Consider the following 19,339-nt stretch of genomic DNA (forward strand, 5'->3'; position numbering starts at 1 on the left):
CCAGACTGGATAAGGAAGCGAAGCGTATGGGTCTGGTGGTGAACGAGGACAAGACGTAATATCTCCTGTCATCAAACAAACATTCAGCGCTTTCGCGTCTTGGCTCCCACGTCACTGTTGACAGTCATTACTTTGAAGATGTATATAATTTCGTATACCTAGGCATCAGCATCAACACCGACAGTGGCGGATTAAGTATTTTGCCGCCCTAGGCCTTGTCTGATTAGCCGCCCTTTTTAAAGGATGAAATTTTATTTCTTTAAGTCCGTTCATATTATTAAGATATAATATTTATTTCATAAAAGTATAATTGTTAAACAATACAAATAAATATTAACAACATAAATAACAGTCAGTTTTCTTAATTTATACTGCATAACTTAACTTAATTTAATTAATTTAATTTTTAAATATCTTCTTTCTGGCTTTCGCCTGAGCAAAATCATCAATTATGTCGTTGTAATCAATTTCTTGAACTAGTTGGGCTTCAATTGACAGTAGTGCTAAAGCATTGAGTCAGTGCAAATGAATACATTAATTCGCGAAAGTATCTTTCAAATCATCAGAATACTTAGCAACTAATTCATCTACGCGAATTTTTAATCCATTGGTATCTATTTCATATAATAATAAGCACTTTTACGTCCTGTCAATTGTACACTTAAAGTATCTAAAGGTTAGGTTAGGTTAGGTTACTCTGGCAGGCTACAACGCCACACATAGACCAGTTTTGGTCCTTTGTGAAACCAGATGGAGTGTCGTCACTTGGTTAATGAGGAGTAGTCATCCTTTAGGATGCCAGCGCTTGTTGCGAATTTCAAAAGGCTTTGTGGCTTTACCAACGAAATCTCCTCCAGATTATCGTACTGTGCAGCCCCCAAATGTTGAAGCCGTTGTCTTGATAATGCAGGACATTCACAGAGGAGGTGCTCCATTGTTTCTCTGGTGCCTTGCTCTTGACATTTCCTACAGCCTTCACGATCTATCAGCCCCATCTTGTAGGCGTGCGCCGCCACAAGACAGTGACCAGTGAGTATGCCGATCATATTCCTACATTTGCTTCTATCGAGCGCCAATAGAAATTTCGTGTACTTCTTATCTACCGCCTTGCACATAACTTTTGCGGTTTTGCATCCCGGTGTATTCTTCCAGCGCGTTTTGAACTTTTTACCAAGTTTCTGTCTAGATTATCATATAGACAGTGTATAGGTCTATTAATTTTCATCGTATTTTCGGATGACAGTTCTACGCCTCGTTTGACAATCTCGTCCACTATCTCGTTACCTTCTATGCCCTTGTGGCCTGGCACCCAGTAGAATTGAAGTCGCCTATTTCTGGTGACATCATCCACTGCTGTCCTACCACTTAAGACACTTTTGGCCGATATGCTGAAGGATGATATTGCCTTGATTGCCGCCTGACTGTCTACGTATATGTTTACTTTAGAATATCTTGTTGGTGCGCTTAAGGATAGCTCAGCGGCTTTTCCAATTGCAAACACCTCCGCTTTAAATATACTGCAGTGGTCCGGTAGTTTGAATGGTTGCCTTATACCTAACTCCGGGCAGTATATCCCCGCGCCTACTCCGTGCTCCATTTTCGAGCCATCCGAGTAAATATGTTTAAATTTCTGCGTGTGGGTGCTATGCCCTTACGCCAGCCATCTCTTTCTAGGTTCACTTTGAACCTTCTTTCCCATTTGAAAGATGCGGTCAGGTAGTCGGTGTCCGCCAAACAGCCTTTACCCACTGAGCTATGCCCAAAGGTTCTATACTTAAATTCTCCTGCTGCCATAAGACGCCCCGCCGATTTTGCCGCGCTGTTTTCAGCGAAGAAATCTATAGGCGGCAGGTTTAGTATTATTTCAAGAGCCGCCGTTGGGGTGGTTCTTAGTGCTCCCGTTATGCAAATAGCCGCAAGCCGCTGAACCCTTTCCAATGGCTTTCGATACGTCGATTTCCGTGCGCCTGTCCACCACACTAGAGCACCGTAGAGCAGAATCGGTCTAACCACTGCTGTGTAGCACCAGTGCATAAGAGAGGGAGAAAGCCCCGAGGTTGTACCCAGCATTTGCTTGCACGCATATAAGGCATTGCTGGCCTTTCTTACTCTCTCCTCTACATTGTACTTTCACAGCAGTTTGCTGTCCAAGACTACCCCCAGGTACTTGGTACGGTCCTTGAGAGGGAGTTCTATCCCATTTAGCGAGGGGTGTCTCCATGAGGGAATTTTGTACTTCCTCGTAAAAACAAGCAAGTCAGTTTTCTCCGCATTCAACCCCAAGCCTGCGTGAGTTGCCCAGTTCAGTACAGTACTGAGAGTGGTTGTCATGATATTGCTAATAGTGTGTAGACACTTGCCCGTTATTAAGATGGCAATGTCGTCCGCATATGCTACTATCTTAGGGGCTTTGCTGTCCAACTTCCTTAATAGTTTATTCACGACTAATGTCCATAGGAGCGGAGATAGCACCCCACCTTGTGGGGTACCTCTGCGGACCTCCTTGGTCATTCTGGCATCATTCCATTCTGCTATTATCCTTCTTGAAGTCAAGAGGCTTTTGACCCACCGTTGTATTGCAGTCTCAACGCCTATTGACTCGATACTGTTCAGAATGGCTTCCGTTGACACGTTGTTAAAAGCTCCAGAGATGTCCAGGAAAGCTCCGAGGGCATATTCCTTATATTCCAAGGCTTTTTTGATGCTGAGTACCAGCGAATGGAGTGCAGTCTCTACGGATCTGCCTTTTGTGTAAGCATGTTGCGCTTTAGACAAGCTGCCGGGAGGCGCTGCATCTCTGATATGCACATCTAGTATTTTCTCTAGCGTTTTCAAGAGAAAGGAAGTTAAGCTTATGGGTCTGAATTCTTTCGAGTAGGTCGGGTTGTTTTTACCTGCCTTTGGTATAAACACAACCCTAGCCTCTCTCCATGAATGCGGTACATAGCCGAACCTCAAGCACCCCCTGAAAATCGTTTTTAACCACGGCACAACTAGCCATTGAGCTTTTTGCAGCATTGCAGGAATAATTCCATCCGTACCGGGTGATTTAAATGCGTCGAAGGACTGGATTGCCCATTCTATCCTCCGTTCTGTTATAATATTTTCGGGTACACTTACAGCCCTGTTCCCTTCGTTAAGGGCTTTTGGATAGTAGCTTCCTGAGCCTCGCTACCTCGTTGGTCTTTTCCAAGCTGCTACAAAAGTTTATCCAGGACTGTCGTTTGGTCCTTCGCACCAACTTTTTGTAGTCCCTTAAAAGATCCTTGTACTCGTTCCAACAGTCCTCACTTTCTGCTAGTTTGGCCCAGTGGAACATATCACGTACCATACGTCTATGCAATCCGAGCTCCTTGTTCCACCAAGGAGGCTTCGTTTTGCGCTTTACTCGAATAGTTGGACACGCGGAATGAAATGCTTTATTGAGAGCATTTGTTAATAGATTCACGCCTGCCTCTACTTCTTCATCAGAATTGAACACGCAAGGTCTTAGTCTTTTGTGCTCTAGTATTTGAATATAGAGATCCCAGTTTGTATTTCTGGGATTTCTCCTAACGTCTACCTTAATTTTCGGTTCAGATGTTATAGAGAAGTAGATGTACCTGTGGTCCGAGAAGGACGGTGTACTTAGCACTCTCCAATTCTCTACCATTGCACATCTACCGGTATAGAGTGTTATGTCTAAGACGTTTTTTGAGGAGGGTCCTATATATGTAGGCTCCTTTCCTCGGTTAGCTATCACTAGACTACTTTGTAACATGAAGTTGAGTAGGGACTCACCTCTTTGGTTAATGTCGGTGCTGCCCCAGATCGTGTGATGGGCGTTGGCATCGGCTCCCACTACTAGCGCCTGCATCCTTCCTCTGGATGCCGCTACCAGCCTATGGACCTCCGCCGTGGGTGCCTCGTCATCATGTGGCAGGTAACAGGATGCAAGGAGTATAGGCTCATCCTTGACATCCTTTACCGTCACAACAGTCAGGTCGTCTGTGGAGAGGTTAAGATCAATATGGGAATACAAATTTTTGCTCACTAATATGGCTGTTCTTACCTTGTTAATAACGCTCGGGGTGTATGTGGTGAAGTTTTGTGACTTTAGTCCAGCGACCACGTTACCCGATGCAATCCATGGTTCTTGGACTAAAGCCACATCGTAGCCGCCCTTCTCTAAGTTGAGAAGGAGCTCGGCGGAGGCGATCCTACTTTTGTGGAGGTTCACCTGTAATACCCTCAGCTCTCGGTTCTGCATATCCAGAGTGCTGGGTCGGTGCCTTCTCCACCTCCTGTAGGTTCAGTGAAGTCGCCAGGATCTCTTCTAGACCGAGATCCTTCTCCACTTCACCTTTCTCGAGCGTGTTTATGTTGCTGTCTGCGGGGTGGCGCTTCTTGAGGCGAAGGAACACGCTCCCAACGCCCCACGCCATCTTCCCGAACCTTGCGTATAGAATATCGCCCGCCGCCTTATTGATCTGGAGGATGTAGCTTTGGCCTCCATCTTCATTTGAAGATTTTGCCACGCTCAACACCCTCCAGTCGCTAGTCGGCACGTCCGGATTCTGTCATTGTAGCAGCCGCAAAGCATATTCCGGGTCCACCACGCGAGGTATAATTACCTTCGCCTTGGTCACCGATGGAATAGCATTGCGGTCCACCACCTCCAGTCTCCCATTCTCCCATAGGCTAGGAAGCGTTTTTACAGCTTCCTTTACCCATGTAAGCGACGGGTCATCCTTACACTTCAGGATTTTAACTCCGCTTAGCCACCCAGCTCCATCAAATGTGGGCATGGGCGCGCTTGGCTGAGCATCCATCCTCGCGAAAAGGGTTTCCAATAGCTTCATTTCCACTATTTTCCACCGCTCCTGTGACATCTGCCCCAGCGGGTTACTACGGTCAATGAGCGCCACGATCAGATATCGTTTCGCAATCTCACTGGCCGCCGCCGCTGCTTTTGATGTCGTTGGTCTTTCATCCAAGTGCCTGACTTGCTGCTTTTCAGCAGCGTCTTTGCACTTCCTCTTTTTCGCTTGTGCCTTTGGTTCGCTTTCCGTCGAACGCTGCCTCTTTTCAGCTATTTGCTCCTCAATCCGATTAGCAAATGCTGGATCCGAGGCATTGCACCAGTTCCGCGTTGCGAAATGAGCACGGCCGGTCTTCACCTCCTCTCTGGCCCAAGCCAACCGTTGCACCTCATCTTCCTTCAGGTTGGACTTGCCCTCGAGTCGGTTACATATTCCGACCGCCGCCTTGTATCTGGCCTTAGCTTTCATCCCCTCCTTGTTAGGCTTCTTCCGGGGCCCTCTCTTGTTACCAGAGTTGGTACCCACGGTCGACAGCTCAGGAGAACGAAGAAGCTCTTCTTCCTTTTCCGCGTTGATGCTTACAGCGCTTTCTTGGTCCGAGTCTTCGAGGACTGTGGCACCAGTGCGCTGTAAAGTTGGTTTGGCAGTAGTACTACAACCACTGCAACCTGCTCCCGTTGCAGTGGAGGTGTGGCCGCTGGCGACACAGCTCTCGCTGTGCCCGCCGGTGGTAGCAGCCACCGACGTTTAGGCTGATATCCCAGCCCGCTCCTCATCCTTTATTTCACTCTCCATTGTGAGTTTTTTGAGTTCGGGGTCCTCTACCCCTTGCGTTTTATACCTACCCCCATCCATCCCCCTCCGGGGAAGCGTTAAATGCGGTCCACCTCAGGGAAATGAATGGAGAATTATGCCAGCCTTCGCTGGATGACGCCTGCCACCACTGTCATGCCTTAGCCAACCAAGTGGCAGCTTGAGTCCACGACAGTGCAAGCAGCGCCACCCATTGCCCAGTCGACACCCGCGCGGAGGATATAGCTAAGAGGAATTTTGTCGACCTAAAGTATCTAAAATTAGATAGTAAACGTTGGTTCGAAAATTTTCTTCTCCAGATAAAGCTGTTCTTTCATTTTCCCGTGACTCGTCAGCCTGAAGTTTTCGGGTTTTTTACGACGGGTGTCATAGTGGTAATAATTTTGAACTCCAGATAGTGCTTTGGCTTTTTTTTTTCATAATCTCTCATATGAGGCATTCTCAGGAAAAAAAACCACTTGAAACAAAAAGTTCTTTATTTTCTTTGGCAATGATATATCTTATAGTATATGTAAAACCTAAAATAAAACATATGCTGTTAGGTCTGTGTAACGCGGGGTTGCCATACCGTAAGGGGCCAAAGTTTTTTGTAAAAAGTTTTCGAACCGCCATAACTTTTTAAAAATTTTTAAAATTAATATTTCATAGCAAAAAATGAAAAAAACAATTTTTTTTTTTGGAATTTTTATCCCTTTATGCCCCATTCGATTTTTTTTGAAAATATCTTAAAATGTTCCTTATTTCATCACCTTTTTACCCCCCAAAGGGAATTTTGGGACAGCAATATTTGTATGGGCTACAAATAAAAAACCAACTCAGAACATGGTGAAAAATCATTGATTTATGCACTATTATTATCTGCAATTAGCGTAACCCAGGATTAACGACGTGGACGTAGCAGACATTTCATCACTTTTTGTTTTTTTGGTTTTTGTTTTTTATTTAAAATTATTTCGTAGACTAGATTCAAGTACGTAATAATTTTAAATAAAAACAAAAACCAAAAAAAAACAAAAAAAATAAAAATAAAAATTTTAAAAATACAAGAAAATTAAAAAAAATATTAAAAAATAAAAAAACAAAAAGTCATTAAATGTCTGTTACGTCCACGTCGTTAATCCTGGGTTACGCTAATTGCAGATAATAATAGTGCATAAACCAATGATTTTTCACCATGTTCTGAGTTGGTTTTTTATTTGTAGCTCATACAAATATTATATGTATGTATGTGATTGGCGTTCAACCGTTTAGACGGTTATAGCCGAATCGATGAGGGCGCGCCACTCCTTCGCAGTTCGGCGCTAGTTGGAGATTCCAAGTGTAACCAGGTCGCTCTCCACCTGGTCCCTCCAACGGAGTGGAGGCCTTCCCCTTCCTCGGCTTCCTCCGGCGGGTACTGCATCGAACACTTTCAGGGCTGGAGTGTTTTCGTCCATTCGGACAACATGACCTAGCCAGCGTAGCCGCTGTCTTTTTATTCGCTGAACTATGTCAATGTCGTCGTATAACTCGTACAGCTCATCGTTCCATCGTCTGCGGTATTCGCCGTTGCCAATGTTCTGAGGTCCGTAAATCTTGCGCAAAATTTTCCTCTCGAAAACTCCTAGTGTCGTCTCATCTGATGTTGACATTGTCCAAGCTTCTGCACCATAAAGCAGGACGGGAATGATAAGCGACTTGTAGAGTTTGATTTGGTTCGTCGAGAGAGGACTTTACTGTTCAATTGCCTACTCAGTCCAAAGTAGCACCTGTTGGCAAGAGTGATTCTGCGCTGGATTTCGAGGCTGACATTGTTGGTGTTGTTGATACTGGTTCCCAGGTATACGAAATTATCTGCAACTTCGAAGTTATGACTGTCAACAGTGACGTGGGAGCCAAGACGCGAGCGCGCCGACTGTTTGCTTGATGACAGGAGATATTTCGTCTTGTCCTCATTCACCACCAGACCCATTCGCTTCGCCTCCTTATCCATGTGGGAAAAAGCAGAACAAACGGCGCGGTTGTTGCTTTCGATGATATCGATATCATCGGCGTACGCCAGGAGCTGTAGACTCTTGTAGAAGATTGTACCTTCTCTATTTAGCTCCTACAATTTTTTCCAACCTCATGTTAAAGAAGTCGCAAGATAGTGAGTCACCTTGTCTGAAACCTCGTTTGGTATCGAGCGGCTCGGAGAGGTCCTTCCCAATCATGACGGAGCTTTTGGTGTTGCTGAACGTGAACTTACACAGCCGTATTAGTTTTGGGGGGATACCAAATTCAGACATCGCGGCATAAAGGCAGCTCATTTTCGTGCTGTCGAAAGGAGCTTTGAAATCGACAAAAAGGTGGTGTGTGTCGATCCTCTTTTCACGGGTCTTCTCCAAGATTTGGCGCATGGTGAATATCTGGTCCATGGTGGACTTTCCAGGTCTAAAGCCACACTGATAAGGTCCAATCAGTTTGTTGACGGTGGGCTTAAGTCTTTCACACAGTACGTTCGATAGAACCTTACAGGTGACATTTAGGAGGCTTATCCCACGGTAATTGGCACAGTTTGTGGGATCTCCCTTTTTATGGATTGGGCAGAGCACACTGAGATTCCAATCGTCAGGCATGCTTTCTTCCGACCATATTTTGCAAAGAAGCTGATGCATGCACCTTATCAGTTCTTCACCGCCGTATTTGAATAGCTCAGCCGGTAATCTATCGGCCCCTGCCGCTTTGTTGTTCTTCAGGCGGGTAATTGCTATTTGAATTTCTTCATGGTCGGGAACATCTATTCCATCGTCATCGATTGGGGAATCGGGTTCGCCATCTCCTGGTGTTGTACTTTCACTGCCATTCAGCAGATCGGAGAAGTGTTCCCTCCATATTCCCAGTATCCCCTAGACATCGGTTACCAGATTACCATCTTGGTCTTTACATGAGGATGCTCCGGTCTTGAAACCTTCGTTAAGTCGCTACATTTTTTCGTAAAATTTTCGAGCATTACCTCTGTCTGCCAGCTTCTCAAGCTCTTCGTACTCACGCATTTCGGCCTCTTTCTTTTTTTGTCTGCAGATGCATCTCGCTTCCCTCTTCAGCTCTCGGTATCTATCCCATCCCGCACGTGTTGTGGTTGTTTGCAACGTTGCGAGGTAGGCAGTCTGTTTTCTCTCCGCTGCGAGACGGCATTCCTCATCGTACCAGCTGTTTTTTTGACTTTTCTGAAAGCCAATGGTTTCGGTTGCAGCGGTACGCAGTGAGTTTGAGATGCCGTCCCACAGTTCCCTTATACCGGATGCTGATGAGTGCTCTCAGAGAGCAGGAGTGCAAGTCGAGTAGAGTATTTCATGGCTGTCTGTTGCGTTAGCAGCTTTTCGACGTCGAACCTTCCTTGTGTTTGTTGACCGGCGTTCTTTGCTGCATAGAGGCGGGTGCGTATCTTCGCTGTAACCAGATAATGGTCCGAGTCTATATTTGGTCCTCGGAGCGTACGCACGTATAAAACACTGGAGACATGTCTTCCGTCTATCACAACGTGATCGATTTGGTTACGCGTGTTTCGATCAGGAGACAGCCAAGTAGCTTGGTGTATTTTCTTATGCTGGAATCTGGTACTATAGACGACCAGTGGCTTTTTTTCCAGAGAATGCCTCATATCATGGCAAAATAATGCCAAAGAACTATATATTCTTATCACAGATGATAAATCAGCTTGAGAATCCTGAAGCTTCTTACTCGCAGCATTAAAGCGATCCAAAATTGCATTTCAATCTTGGTATCTCGGTTGGCAACTCTGAGTGATAAAAGAGTGAAAAATAGTGTTTGTTAAAAAAAAAAAAAATTTACTGAAAAAGGCGAGAAATATTACAAAATTTACACATCAATCTGAAGAATGCAAAGCACGACGTTCAGGTACGTTGGAGTGTAGAAGCAGCGACTTACAACCACTGACTAATTTGGATTGGGAGTTTTGTTATTTCGCCGATATCAGCTTTGTGGACACAGAGGAGAAAACCATCAGCTGATTGGAGACATTTTGGCGCCACAAAAGATAACCTATTATTATAACTTATTGTATCTTAGCCTAAAAGTATATTTTTTTTTCACAAGGCAACTAAACTATAGAGTTACCAAGTATTATTTATTTTGTAATCTTTATTGTTTATATGCAATTATATACATAATAATAACCAATTTTTAAACGTAATGCCAATTATTAAGACACCACCTCCAGGAGGTGGTAAATTAAATAAAACAGCTAAAAAAGATGTAACTATTGAAGGACTAATGAAAAAACTTGAGGAAATGGAACAAATGTACACAAAACTGTCATTAGTAATTTTTAAAGACAATACAGCGGCCTTAAGCAATAAATGGGAATACTTCAGAAAGATTAGGGAATGTTATGAAAGCAAATATGACTCTATATTAATTATATTATTGTATTATTAAAGACAATACAGCGGCCTTAAGCAATAAATGGGAATACTTCAGAAAGATTAGGGAATGTTATGAAAGCAAATATAACTCTTTATTAAATATAGACCAACTGGAATCTGAAATTTTACATTTTACAACAAGCCTGCAACATGCAGCTTGGAAAAGTACACCGAAAGTAAGGAAATTTGCTGTGAACTCTCAATATCCAAATGATATAAGAGAAATAATAAAATTAAAACGTAAGTTACGACGTAAGTGGCATCAAACTCGTTGCCCTGTTGATAAATCCATTTTAAAAAATAAAGTGTCAAAAGATCTTAATCTTAAATTAAGAGGTACAAAAATGAAAATTTCGCAAAATATCTTCGGTCCTTAACCCATGAAAGAAATTCCGATTAATCTGTAAAAGACTACAAACACCAAAGACTCACGTATGTCCCATTAAAATAGGAGCTGATACTTGGGCCAGAGATAATTAAAAAAAAAGCGGAAGTATTTTCCGATTATTTAGCTAAAATATTCTCCCCATAAGAAACAAATGTAGATTATCCTACTGTTTGCAGTCAGGAAAGCGAGGTAATCCCAAGTTGTACAAGCAGTGAGTCACGTGAGGAAATAAAAAACCTGAAAAACAAAAAATCCCCCGGTTACGACCTGATTACTGCCGAGGTTCTAAAACAGCTTCCTCCCATAAGTAAAGCATTATTAATGCGTCTTTTAATCTTAAATACGTGCCAACTTATTGGAAAATTGCTGAAGTTATTATGACTCAAAAGCCAGGACAACCAGGATATGATGTATCTTCTTACAGGCCCATATCACTTCTACCGACAATATCGAAACTTTTTGAGAAAATTTTCATAAAACGTCTCAATAAAACCATAGAACGAAAAGCCATAATTCCAGGTCATCAGTTTGGGTTTCGAGCTAACCATTCTACGATTGATCAAATCCATAGAATTACAAATACTATAGAAAAAGCATTTGAGGAAAAGAAATTCTGTCCTACCGTGTTTTTAGATGTTGCAAAAACGTTCGATAAAGTTTGCCACAAAGGACTGCTTTCGAAATTGAAACTGATTTTACCGAAACAGCATTATGATATCATAAAATCATATTTGTCAGATCGCTACTTCCGTGTTAAACAAGGAGACGAGTATTCTAGTCTTAAGGAAATAAAAGCAGGAGTTCCACAAGGTAGTGTGTTGGGCCCTCTTCTTTATATTTTATTCACGCATGACCTGCCAGTAGACTGCAATTACACAACAGCCACATTTGCAGATGATACCGCGTTGCTTGCTGTTGATAGCAGTGAACACGAGTCAACTAATAATCTCCAAGAAGCTGTAAATTAAGTCCTACATTGGGCAAAGAAATGGCAGATAAAATTCAATGAAGCTAAGTCTGTATACATTGTTTTCACGTACAACAAAATACAGTACTTACCAATTTTCATAGACGGTGTACGAATACCATACTTCAACTCCGCTAAATACTTGGGAATGACACTTGACTCTAAGCTACGATGGAAAATTCATGTAAAAAACAAACGGAAAGAACTAGACATGCGACTCAAGAATATTAATTGGCTGATTGGTAACAAATCAGTGTTATCCACCGAAAATAAGTTACTTATCTATAAACAAGTACTCAGACCGATATGGAGCTATGGTGCACAACTCTGGGGATGTACTAACACAAATAATAAGAAAGTCATCCAACAATTCCAAAACAAAATACTAAGGCTTATTGTCAAAGCGCCTTGGTATTGTAGATGTACTGATATAGAGCGTGATCTAAACGTAAACTCAGTTAACGCTGAAATATTAAAAATTGCAGCAACACATGAAGCCAGGTTGCTAAAGCATTGTAACGAAGAAGTAGTCATGTTAACTTCTAGAAATGGACCACCAAGACGACTCAAACGCGTAAAACACAGCGATCTTTTAAAGCCAATACTCTCAGAGTATTCTTGTAATTTTGTAATAATTTATATCATACTCAAGTTGCTTTTTTTGTAAATGTTTTAGAACTTGTTGCAATGTAAAATAAAAAGAAATAAAAAAAAACAAGTAAGGAAGGGCTAAGTTCGGGTGTAACCGAACATTTTATACTCTCGCAATTTATTTATTTAATTTTATTTATATTATGAGTATATAATTAATATTCGTCATATATATTGTATAAAGTCCATTGAAAGTGGGAAACCCTAATATTAGGTTAGTAGCACCGAGGTCCACGTGTTCGATATATGGGCCTTAAAAACCTATGGTCCGATTTCGGCGATTTTTAGAATGGGGCTGCCACACTATAGCCCCAGTATTTGTGCAAAGTTCTGTTCCGATATCTTCACTAGTGCTCACTTTTATGTGTTGTAAAGTAAACGATTCAGATCGTCTTCAAAGTTCTGGTATATGGGAAGTAGGCGTGGTTTTGAAGCGATTAGGCCTATTTTCACAACATATCATTGGTATGTAAGAAACTATTACAAACCAAGTTTCATTGAAATCGGTGGAGTAGTTCCTGAGATATGGGTTTTGACCCATAAGTGGGCGACGCCACGCCCATTTTCCATTTTGTAAAAAAATCTGAGTGCAGCTTCCATTTGCCAATTCTTATGTGAAATTTAGTGTTTCTGACGTTATTCGTTGGTGAGTTAACCCACTTTTAGTACTTTTCAACCGAACCTTTGTATGGGAGGTGGGCGTGGTTATTATTCGATTGCTTTCATTTTTGGACTGTATTAAGAAGTGACTAAAGAAAAAGACTGCAGGAAGTTTGGTTTATATAGCTCTATTGGTTTCCGAGATATATACAAAGAACCTATTTGGGGGCAGGGCCACGCCCACCTCCCCAAAAAAATTACATCAAAATATGCCCCTTCATAGTGTGATCCTTCATACCAAATTTTATTTCCATAGCTTTATTTATGGCTTAGTTATGGCACTTTATGTGTTTTCGGTTTTCGCCATTTTGTGGGCGTGGCAGTAGTCCGATTTTGCTCATTTTCGAAAGCAACCTTCCAATGGTGCCAAGAAATAAGTGTTCCAAGTTTCATTAAGATATCTTAATTTTTACTCAAGTTACAGCTTGCTCAGACGGACGGACGGACGGACAGACAGACATTCGGATTTGAACTCCACTCTTCACCCTGATCACTTTGGTATATATAACCCTATATCTAACTCGTTTAGTTTTGGGTGTTACAAACAACCGTTATGTGAACAAAACTATAATACTCTCTTAGCAACTTTGTTGCTAGCAACTTTGTTGCGAGAGTATAATAGTGGTAATAATTTTGAACTCCAGATAGTGCTTTGGCTTTTTTTTTTCATAATCAGAAAATTGTTCATCTCTCATATCTTGGCAAAATAATGCCAAAGAACTATATATTCTTATCACAGATGATAAATCAGCTTGAGAATCCTGAAGCTTCTTACTCGCAGCAATGACTAGAATTACTGTTTCTAGATGTTGTAATTTTTGCTGCTGTCCCTTAGCTTCAGCTCGCGTAGTAGGTTTTTCATCTTTGTTTTCACCAATAAAGTTTAGTGCAGTGGTCGGCACTCCATACCACAATTGTGGCGACTCAAGTCACGTGTACGCTTACGCTCTATCGTTCAGTCGTTGTCGAACCAGCCAAAGATGACATGATACGAAACTCTCTCATTTTTCCTCAAACCGAATTCCCTGATCTCTCATTTTAAGTTGGTAGCAATGCGAGTTGAAGGAATTTTTGACAGAAAAGGCGGGATGCCAGAAGTAATACCGGTAAAAGTATATGACAAAATGAGTGCGAAATATAATTTTAGGGAAATACACTGATAATATTAAATTGTGTGAAACTATTTTTTTTGCTATTATTTGTTACAAATGGCATCTAATATATCAAATGACATCATTATATTTAATATATTATATATTTTATGTTAATAAATTAATATATTTTGTTGCATGAATTTATAAAAAATCATGTTTTTATTTTCTTAATTATTTATAATTAGTATATAAGTATATTTAAGTTAGTATATATATGATATAGGTCTAATAGGGAACAGAGCATTTAAAAATAATATCTAAAAGTTAAAATACCCAAAAGTTATTTCTAAAATGCCCAATTTATTTTTTACATAGTGGGATCATTGTCAAATGTTATAAAAAATGTGGATTTTTACAGCGCTCTCTCATAATAAAGAGTTTCGTATCATGTCATCTTTGAACCAGCAACGCGTGAACATCAAGCAAGCCATAACACTTTGCAAACATGCCCTGCGAGAAATATTTCATGATTCAAAATGCTTTTAATGACATGCAATGTCTTTTATGTTACAAGTCATTTAAAGACAATAAGGAATATGCCCTTAAAAGACATTTTGTTTCTTTTCATTATGATATTAATTTATTAGATGAAGAAGCAAAGAAAAGTATTTTTAATAAAAAGAAGTTAATTTTTTAAGATAAAATAAGAAAATGGTTAATTATAATGGAGTGTTCCGATATAAATGACCATTTGAGGGACAATTTAGAAGCGAAGTTATCAAGATCTATTAGTTTAGACATAGTTAAACAAGGCAGGCCATTTTCCGATGGAAAATTTATTAAAAATATTTGTATCAAAGGTTTCAAAAAACTTAATTATAGCCATAAGTTAATTGAAAATATCCCTTTATCTCCTCGAAGTGTAGCGCGGCGCATTAATGAAATAGGAGCTCGCATTGAATGTGAAATAAAGAAAAAAATTGAAAATTGTCGATCGTTTTCTATTTGTTTAGACGAGAGCACAGACATTAATGATATGTGCCAATTAGCATTATGCGTGCGATGTGTTGACAAAAATTATGCTATATTCGAAACAATATTTTCTTTTCAAACGTTGAATTCTAATGTGACTGGGAAATTATTATTCGAGGTCATTAATGAAAAGCTTTTTTCTGTTGTGGATATGACAAAATTATCAGGAGTCTGTACAGATGGTGCAAATGTTATGATTGGAAAATATGAGGGTTTTATAGGACAACTGAAAAATCATGAAATAGATGTTCGTAATTTCCATTGCATCATCCATCAAGTTGCACTTGCTTCTAAATTTATTAGCAAACTACCAGTAATGAAAGTTGCAGAGGGAATAGTAAATAAAATACGCGGTGGGCATCATGCACTTATACACAGAAAGTTTGTAAATTTTTTAAAAAGTACGAGTGCTGGTCACACAGATCTTAAAATGTTTACAGAAGTGCGGTGGTTAAGTAGAGATGAGTGCCTTAACAGGTTGTTTGATTTAAGGAAAGAAGTTTTGCAGTTCCTTGAAACTGAGCAAATTGAAAAGCCTGCGATAAATTGTTTAAAAGATAATAATTTTATTTTGAGTTTGGCATTTTTGGCAGATATTTCCTTAAAAATAAATGAATTTAATTTGCAACTACAAGGTAGCGAAAAAACCATGCAAGATGCGGTGAAACTCCTTTGCCACTTTAAAACTACACTATATTTGCTTATACTCGCCTCTGTGCAGCAAAGAACGCCCGTCAACAAACACAAGGAAGGTTCGTCGTCGAAAAGCTGCAATCACAACCGACAGCCGAACGATTTTCTACTGGACTTGCACTCCTGCTCTCTGAGAGCACTCATCAGCATCTCGATATAAGGGAGCTGTGGAACGGCATCTCAAACTCATTGCATACCGCTGCAGCCGAAACAATTGGTCTCCGGCAACGCCAAAAAACCAGTTGGTACGATGAGAATTGTCGTTCCGCAGTGGAGAGAAAACAGACTGCCTACCTCGCAACGTTGCGATCGACCACAACACGTTCGGGGTGGGATAGATATCGAGAACTGAAGAGGGAAGCGAGACGCATTTGCAGACGTAAAAAGAAAGAGGCCGAAATGCGTGAGTATGAAAAGCTTGAAAAGCTGGCCGACATGGGTAATGCTCGAAAATTTTATGAAAAGATGAGGCGATTTACAGAAGGTTTCAAGACCGGAGCATTATCATGTAGGGACCGAGGAGGTAATCTGGTAACGGATGTCCAGAGCACACTGGGATTATGGAGGGAACACTTCTCCGACCTGCTCAATGGCAGTGAAAGTACAACACCAGGAGATGGCGAACTCGATTCCCCAATCGATGACGATGGAATAGATGTTCCATTACCCGACCATGAAGAAATTCGAATAGCAATTACCCGCTTGAAGAACAACAAAGCGGCGGGGGCCGATGGATTACCGGCCGAGCTATTCAAATACGGCGGCGAAGAACTGATAAGGTGCATGCATCAGCTTCTTTGTAGAATATGGTCGGAAGAAAGCATGCCTGACGATTGGAATCTTAGTGTGCTCTGCCCAATCCATAAGAAGGGAGACCCCACAATCTGCGCCAACTACCGTGGTATAAGTCTCCTCAATATCGCATATAAGGTTTTGTCGAGCGTATTGTGTGAAAGACTAAAGCTCACCGTCAACGAACTGATTGGACCTTATCAGTGTGGCTTTAGACCTGGAAAATCTACAATGGACCAGATATTCACAATGCGCCAAATCTTGGAAAAGACCCGGAAGAGAAGAATCGATACTCCACATCTTTTTATCGTTTTTAAAGCTGCCTTCGATAGCACGAAAAGGAGCTGCCTTTATGCAGCGATGTCTGAATTTGGTATCCCTGCAAAACTAATACGGCTATGTAAACTGACGTTGAGCAACACCAAAAGCTCCGTCAGGATCGGGAAGGACCTCTCCGAGCCGTTCGATACCAAACGAGGCTTCAGACAGGGTGACTCACTATCGTGCGACTTCTTCAATCTATTACTGGAGAAAATAATACGAGCTGCAGAGCTAAATAGAGAAGGTACAATCTTCTACAAGAGTGTACAGCTCCTGGCGTATGTCGATGATATTGATATCATCGGAAGCAACAACCGCGCGTTTGTTCTGCTTTTTCCAGACTAGATAAAGAAGCGAAGCGTATGGGTCTGGTGGTGAATGAGGACAAGACGAAATATCTCCTGTCATCAAACAAACAGTCAGCGCACTCGCGTCTTGGCTCCCACGTCACTGTTGACAGTCATACCCTTGAAGTAGTAGATAGTTTCGTCTACTTGGGAACCAGCGTTAACAACACCAACAATGTCAGCCTTGAAATCCAACGCAGAATCACTCTTGCCAACAGGTGCTACTTTGGACTGAGTAGGCAATTGAAAAGTAAAGTCCTCTCTCGACGAACCAAAATCAAACTCTATAAGTCGCTCATTATTCCCGTCCTGATGTATGGCGTTGAAGCGTGGACGATGACAACATCCGATGAGACGATATGTCGTCGTATAAATCGTACAGCTCATCGTTCCATCGTCTGCGGTATTCGCCGTTGCCAATGTTGAGAGGACCATAAATCTTACGCAAAACCTTTCTCTCAAAAACCCCAAGAGTCGTCTCATCGGATGTTGTCATCGTCCACGCTTCGGCGCCATACATCAGGGCGGGAATAATGAGCGACTTGTAGAGTTTGATTTTGGTTCGTCGAGAGAGGACTTTACTTTTCAATTGCCTACTCAGTCCAAAGTAGCACCTGTTGGCAAGAGTGATTCTGCGTTGGATTTCAAGGCTGCTCTGCTGCCTTCCCAATAGCAAAGACCTCTGCTTGAAATATACTGCAGTGGTTCGGCAGTTTGAACGGTTGTCTTATGCCTAATTCCGGACAGTATATTCCTGCACCTACTCCTTCATCCATTTTTGAGCCATCCGTATAGATATTTAAGGTGTTGCGTGTAGTTGCGGTGCCCTTGCGCCAACCATCCTTTTCCATGTTTACCATGAAACTTCTTTCCCAGTTGTAGAATGGGACCAGATAGTCATTGCGATGTAAGTCAATACGAATTTCGTTTACAATCGGAATTAATTATTCTTCGAAGTGAATGTGATTTTTCAAACCATTCAAATATTATAGAGTTCTGGAAAAATTTGGATGAAAAAATTTCATTTCAATGTTTAGCCTTATTTCCATCTACTTATTTATGTGAACAAATTTTTTCAGATTTAAATTTATTTCTTCGAAGCAACGTAATAAAATTTCTTCAACACATTTAAAAAATATAATTTTAATAAGAAATTGTCATAAAAGTATTGATTTAGATAAATGCATTAGTAGCACAGCTTGAAAAAAAAGTCTCAAGATAAATTTGATTAAAATTGATATTAATAATAATTTATTTATTATAGTTGTATTTAGTTTTATGACTTTTTCATTTAGTCAGACCTGGTATAATATGTTTTTTGTTCTTATTATATGCCTTTCAAATTTCTCGCTGGGTTGCTGTTTTTTCGCGTGAATCGTGAGTTGATCAACATGAGCAATATCGGGCGTGGAATCCACAATTACCCCAAAATACTTAGCAGATTGCACTTCTTTAGAAATATGTTGCAATACTTTATTTTGAATTAATAATATAATTTCTTCGTAGATTGTCTTAGATAAATACGAAGTACATATGTCCAAGCATATAATTTTAAATGTTCTGATAAAAGCGGATCAAATTTAGCTAGAAAGCTCGACTGAACCTAAAAAATTTCCATTATGGGGATCTCCAATTCGTTCTGAATGTTCTCTAAATGACAGCCCTCTTATTGCGAGAGATTTAATTATCACAATTACTCAATGCGAAATTTTTTTCCAGTATAAAATTTCTTCATCGAGCTGCTCCATTAAAGTAAAGTTCAGTAAAGTTTCTTGTTTTGAATTCTTTCTTATTTTCTTCAAATTGTTTCTATTTTTCAAAAAAAATGGCAATAAAATGAATATATTCATTTATTTGATTCTATAGAAATCATTTTTAAGAATAAAAATATTTTTATACACTGTTTGTATGATGAGTTTGTAAGATGAATTTCAAAAGAATACTTATATCAATTCATATATGAAACACCGGAATCATTGAAAATAAAATAAGAAAACATTGTGCAATTTTAGAAGCGGCTCACTTGTAAGATTAACTTTGGAAACCATAATATTAGGTTAGAAGCACCGAGGTCCTCGTGGTCGATATATGGGGCCTTAAAAACCTATGGTCCGATTTCGGCGATTTTTAAAATGGGGCTGCCACACTATAAACATAGTAAACTTTGTGCAAAGTTCTGCACCGATATCTTCACTAGTGCTTACTTCATATATTGTAAAGTAAACGATTCAGATCGTCTTCAAAGTTCCGGTATATAGGAAGTAGGCGAGGTTGTGAAGCGATTTGGCCTACGTATCATTGGGATGTAAGGACACTATTACAAACCAAGTTTCATTGAAATCGGTCGAGTAGTTCCTGAGATATGGTTTTGAC

At 40.6% G+C, this 19,339-nt stretch overlaps 1 protein-coding gene across 1 annotated transcript; it reads right to left on the reverse strand.

Moving 5' to 3' along the window:
- Nucleotides 1–4,559: 4,559 nt before the first annotated feature.
- Nucleotides 4,560–5,270, reverse strand: LOC128923029 (uncharacterized). Its single transcript, XM_054235402.1, has one exon. It carries the CDS (start codon nt 5,268–5,270, stop codon nt 4,560–4,562), a length of 711 nt encoding a protein of 236 aa, XP_054091377.1.
- Nucleotides 5,271–19,339: the final 14,069 nt, after the last annotated feature.

The sequence above is a fragment of the Zeugodacus cucurbitae genome, chromosome X (genome assembly GCF_028554725.1).
Source record: "Zeugodacus cucurbitae isolate PBARC_wt_2022May chromosome X, idZeuCucr1.2, whole genome shotgun sequence".
NCBI lineage: Eukaryota > Metazoa > Arthropoda > Insecta > Diptera > Tephritidae > Zeugodacus > Zeugodacus cucurbitae.

What these genes read in the sequence shown, in the direction of transcription:
- LOC128923029 (XM_054235402.1), bottom strand. Translation starts at nt 5,270, where the DNA reads ATGAAAGCTAAGGCCAGATACAAGGCGGCGGTCGGAATATGTAACCGA.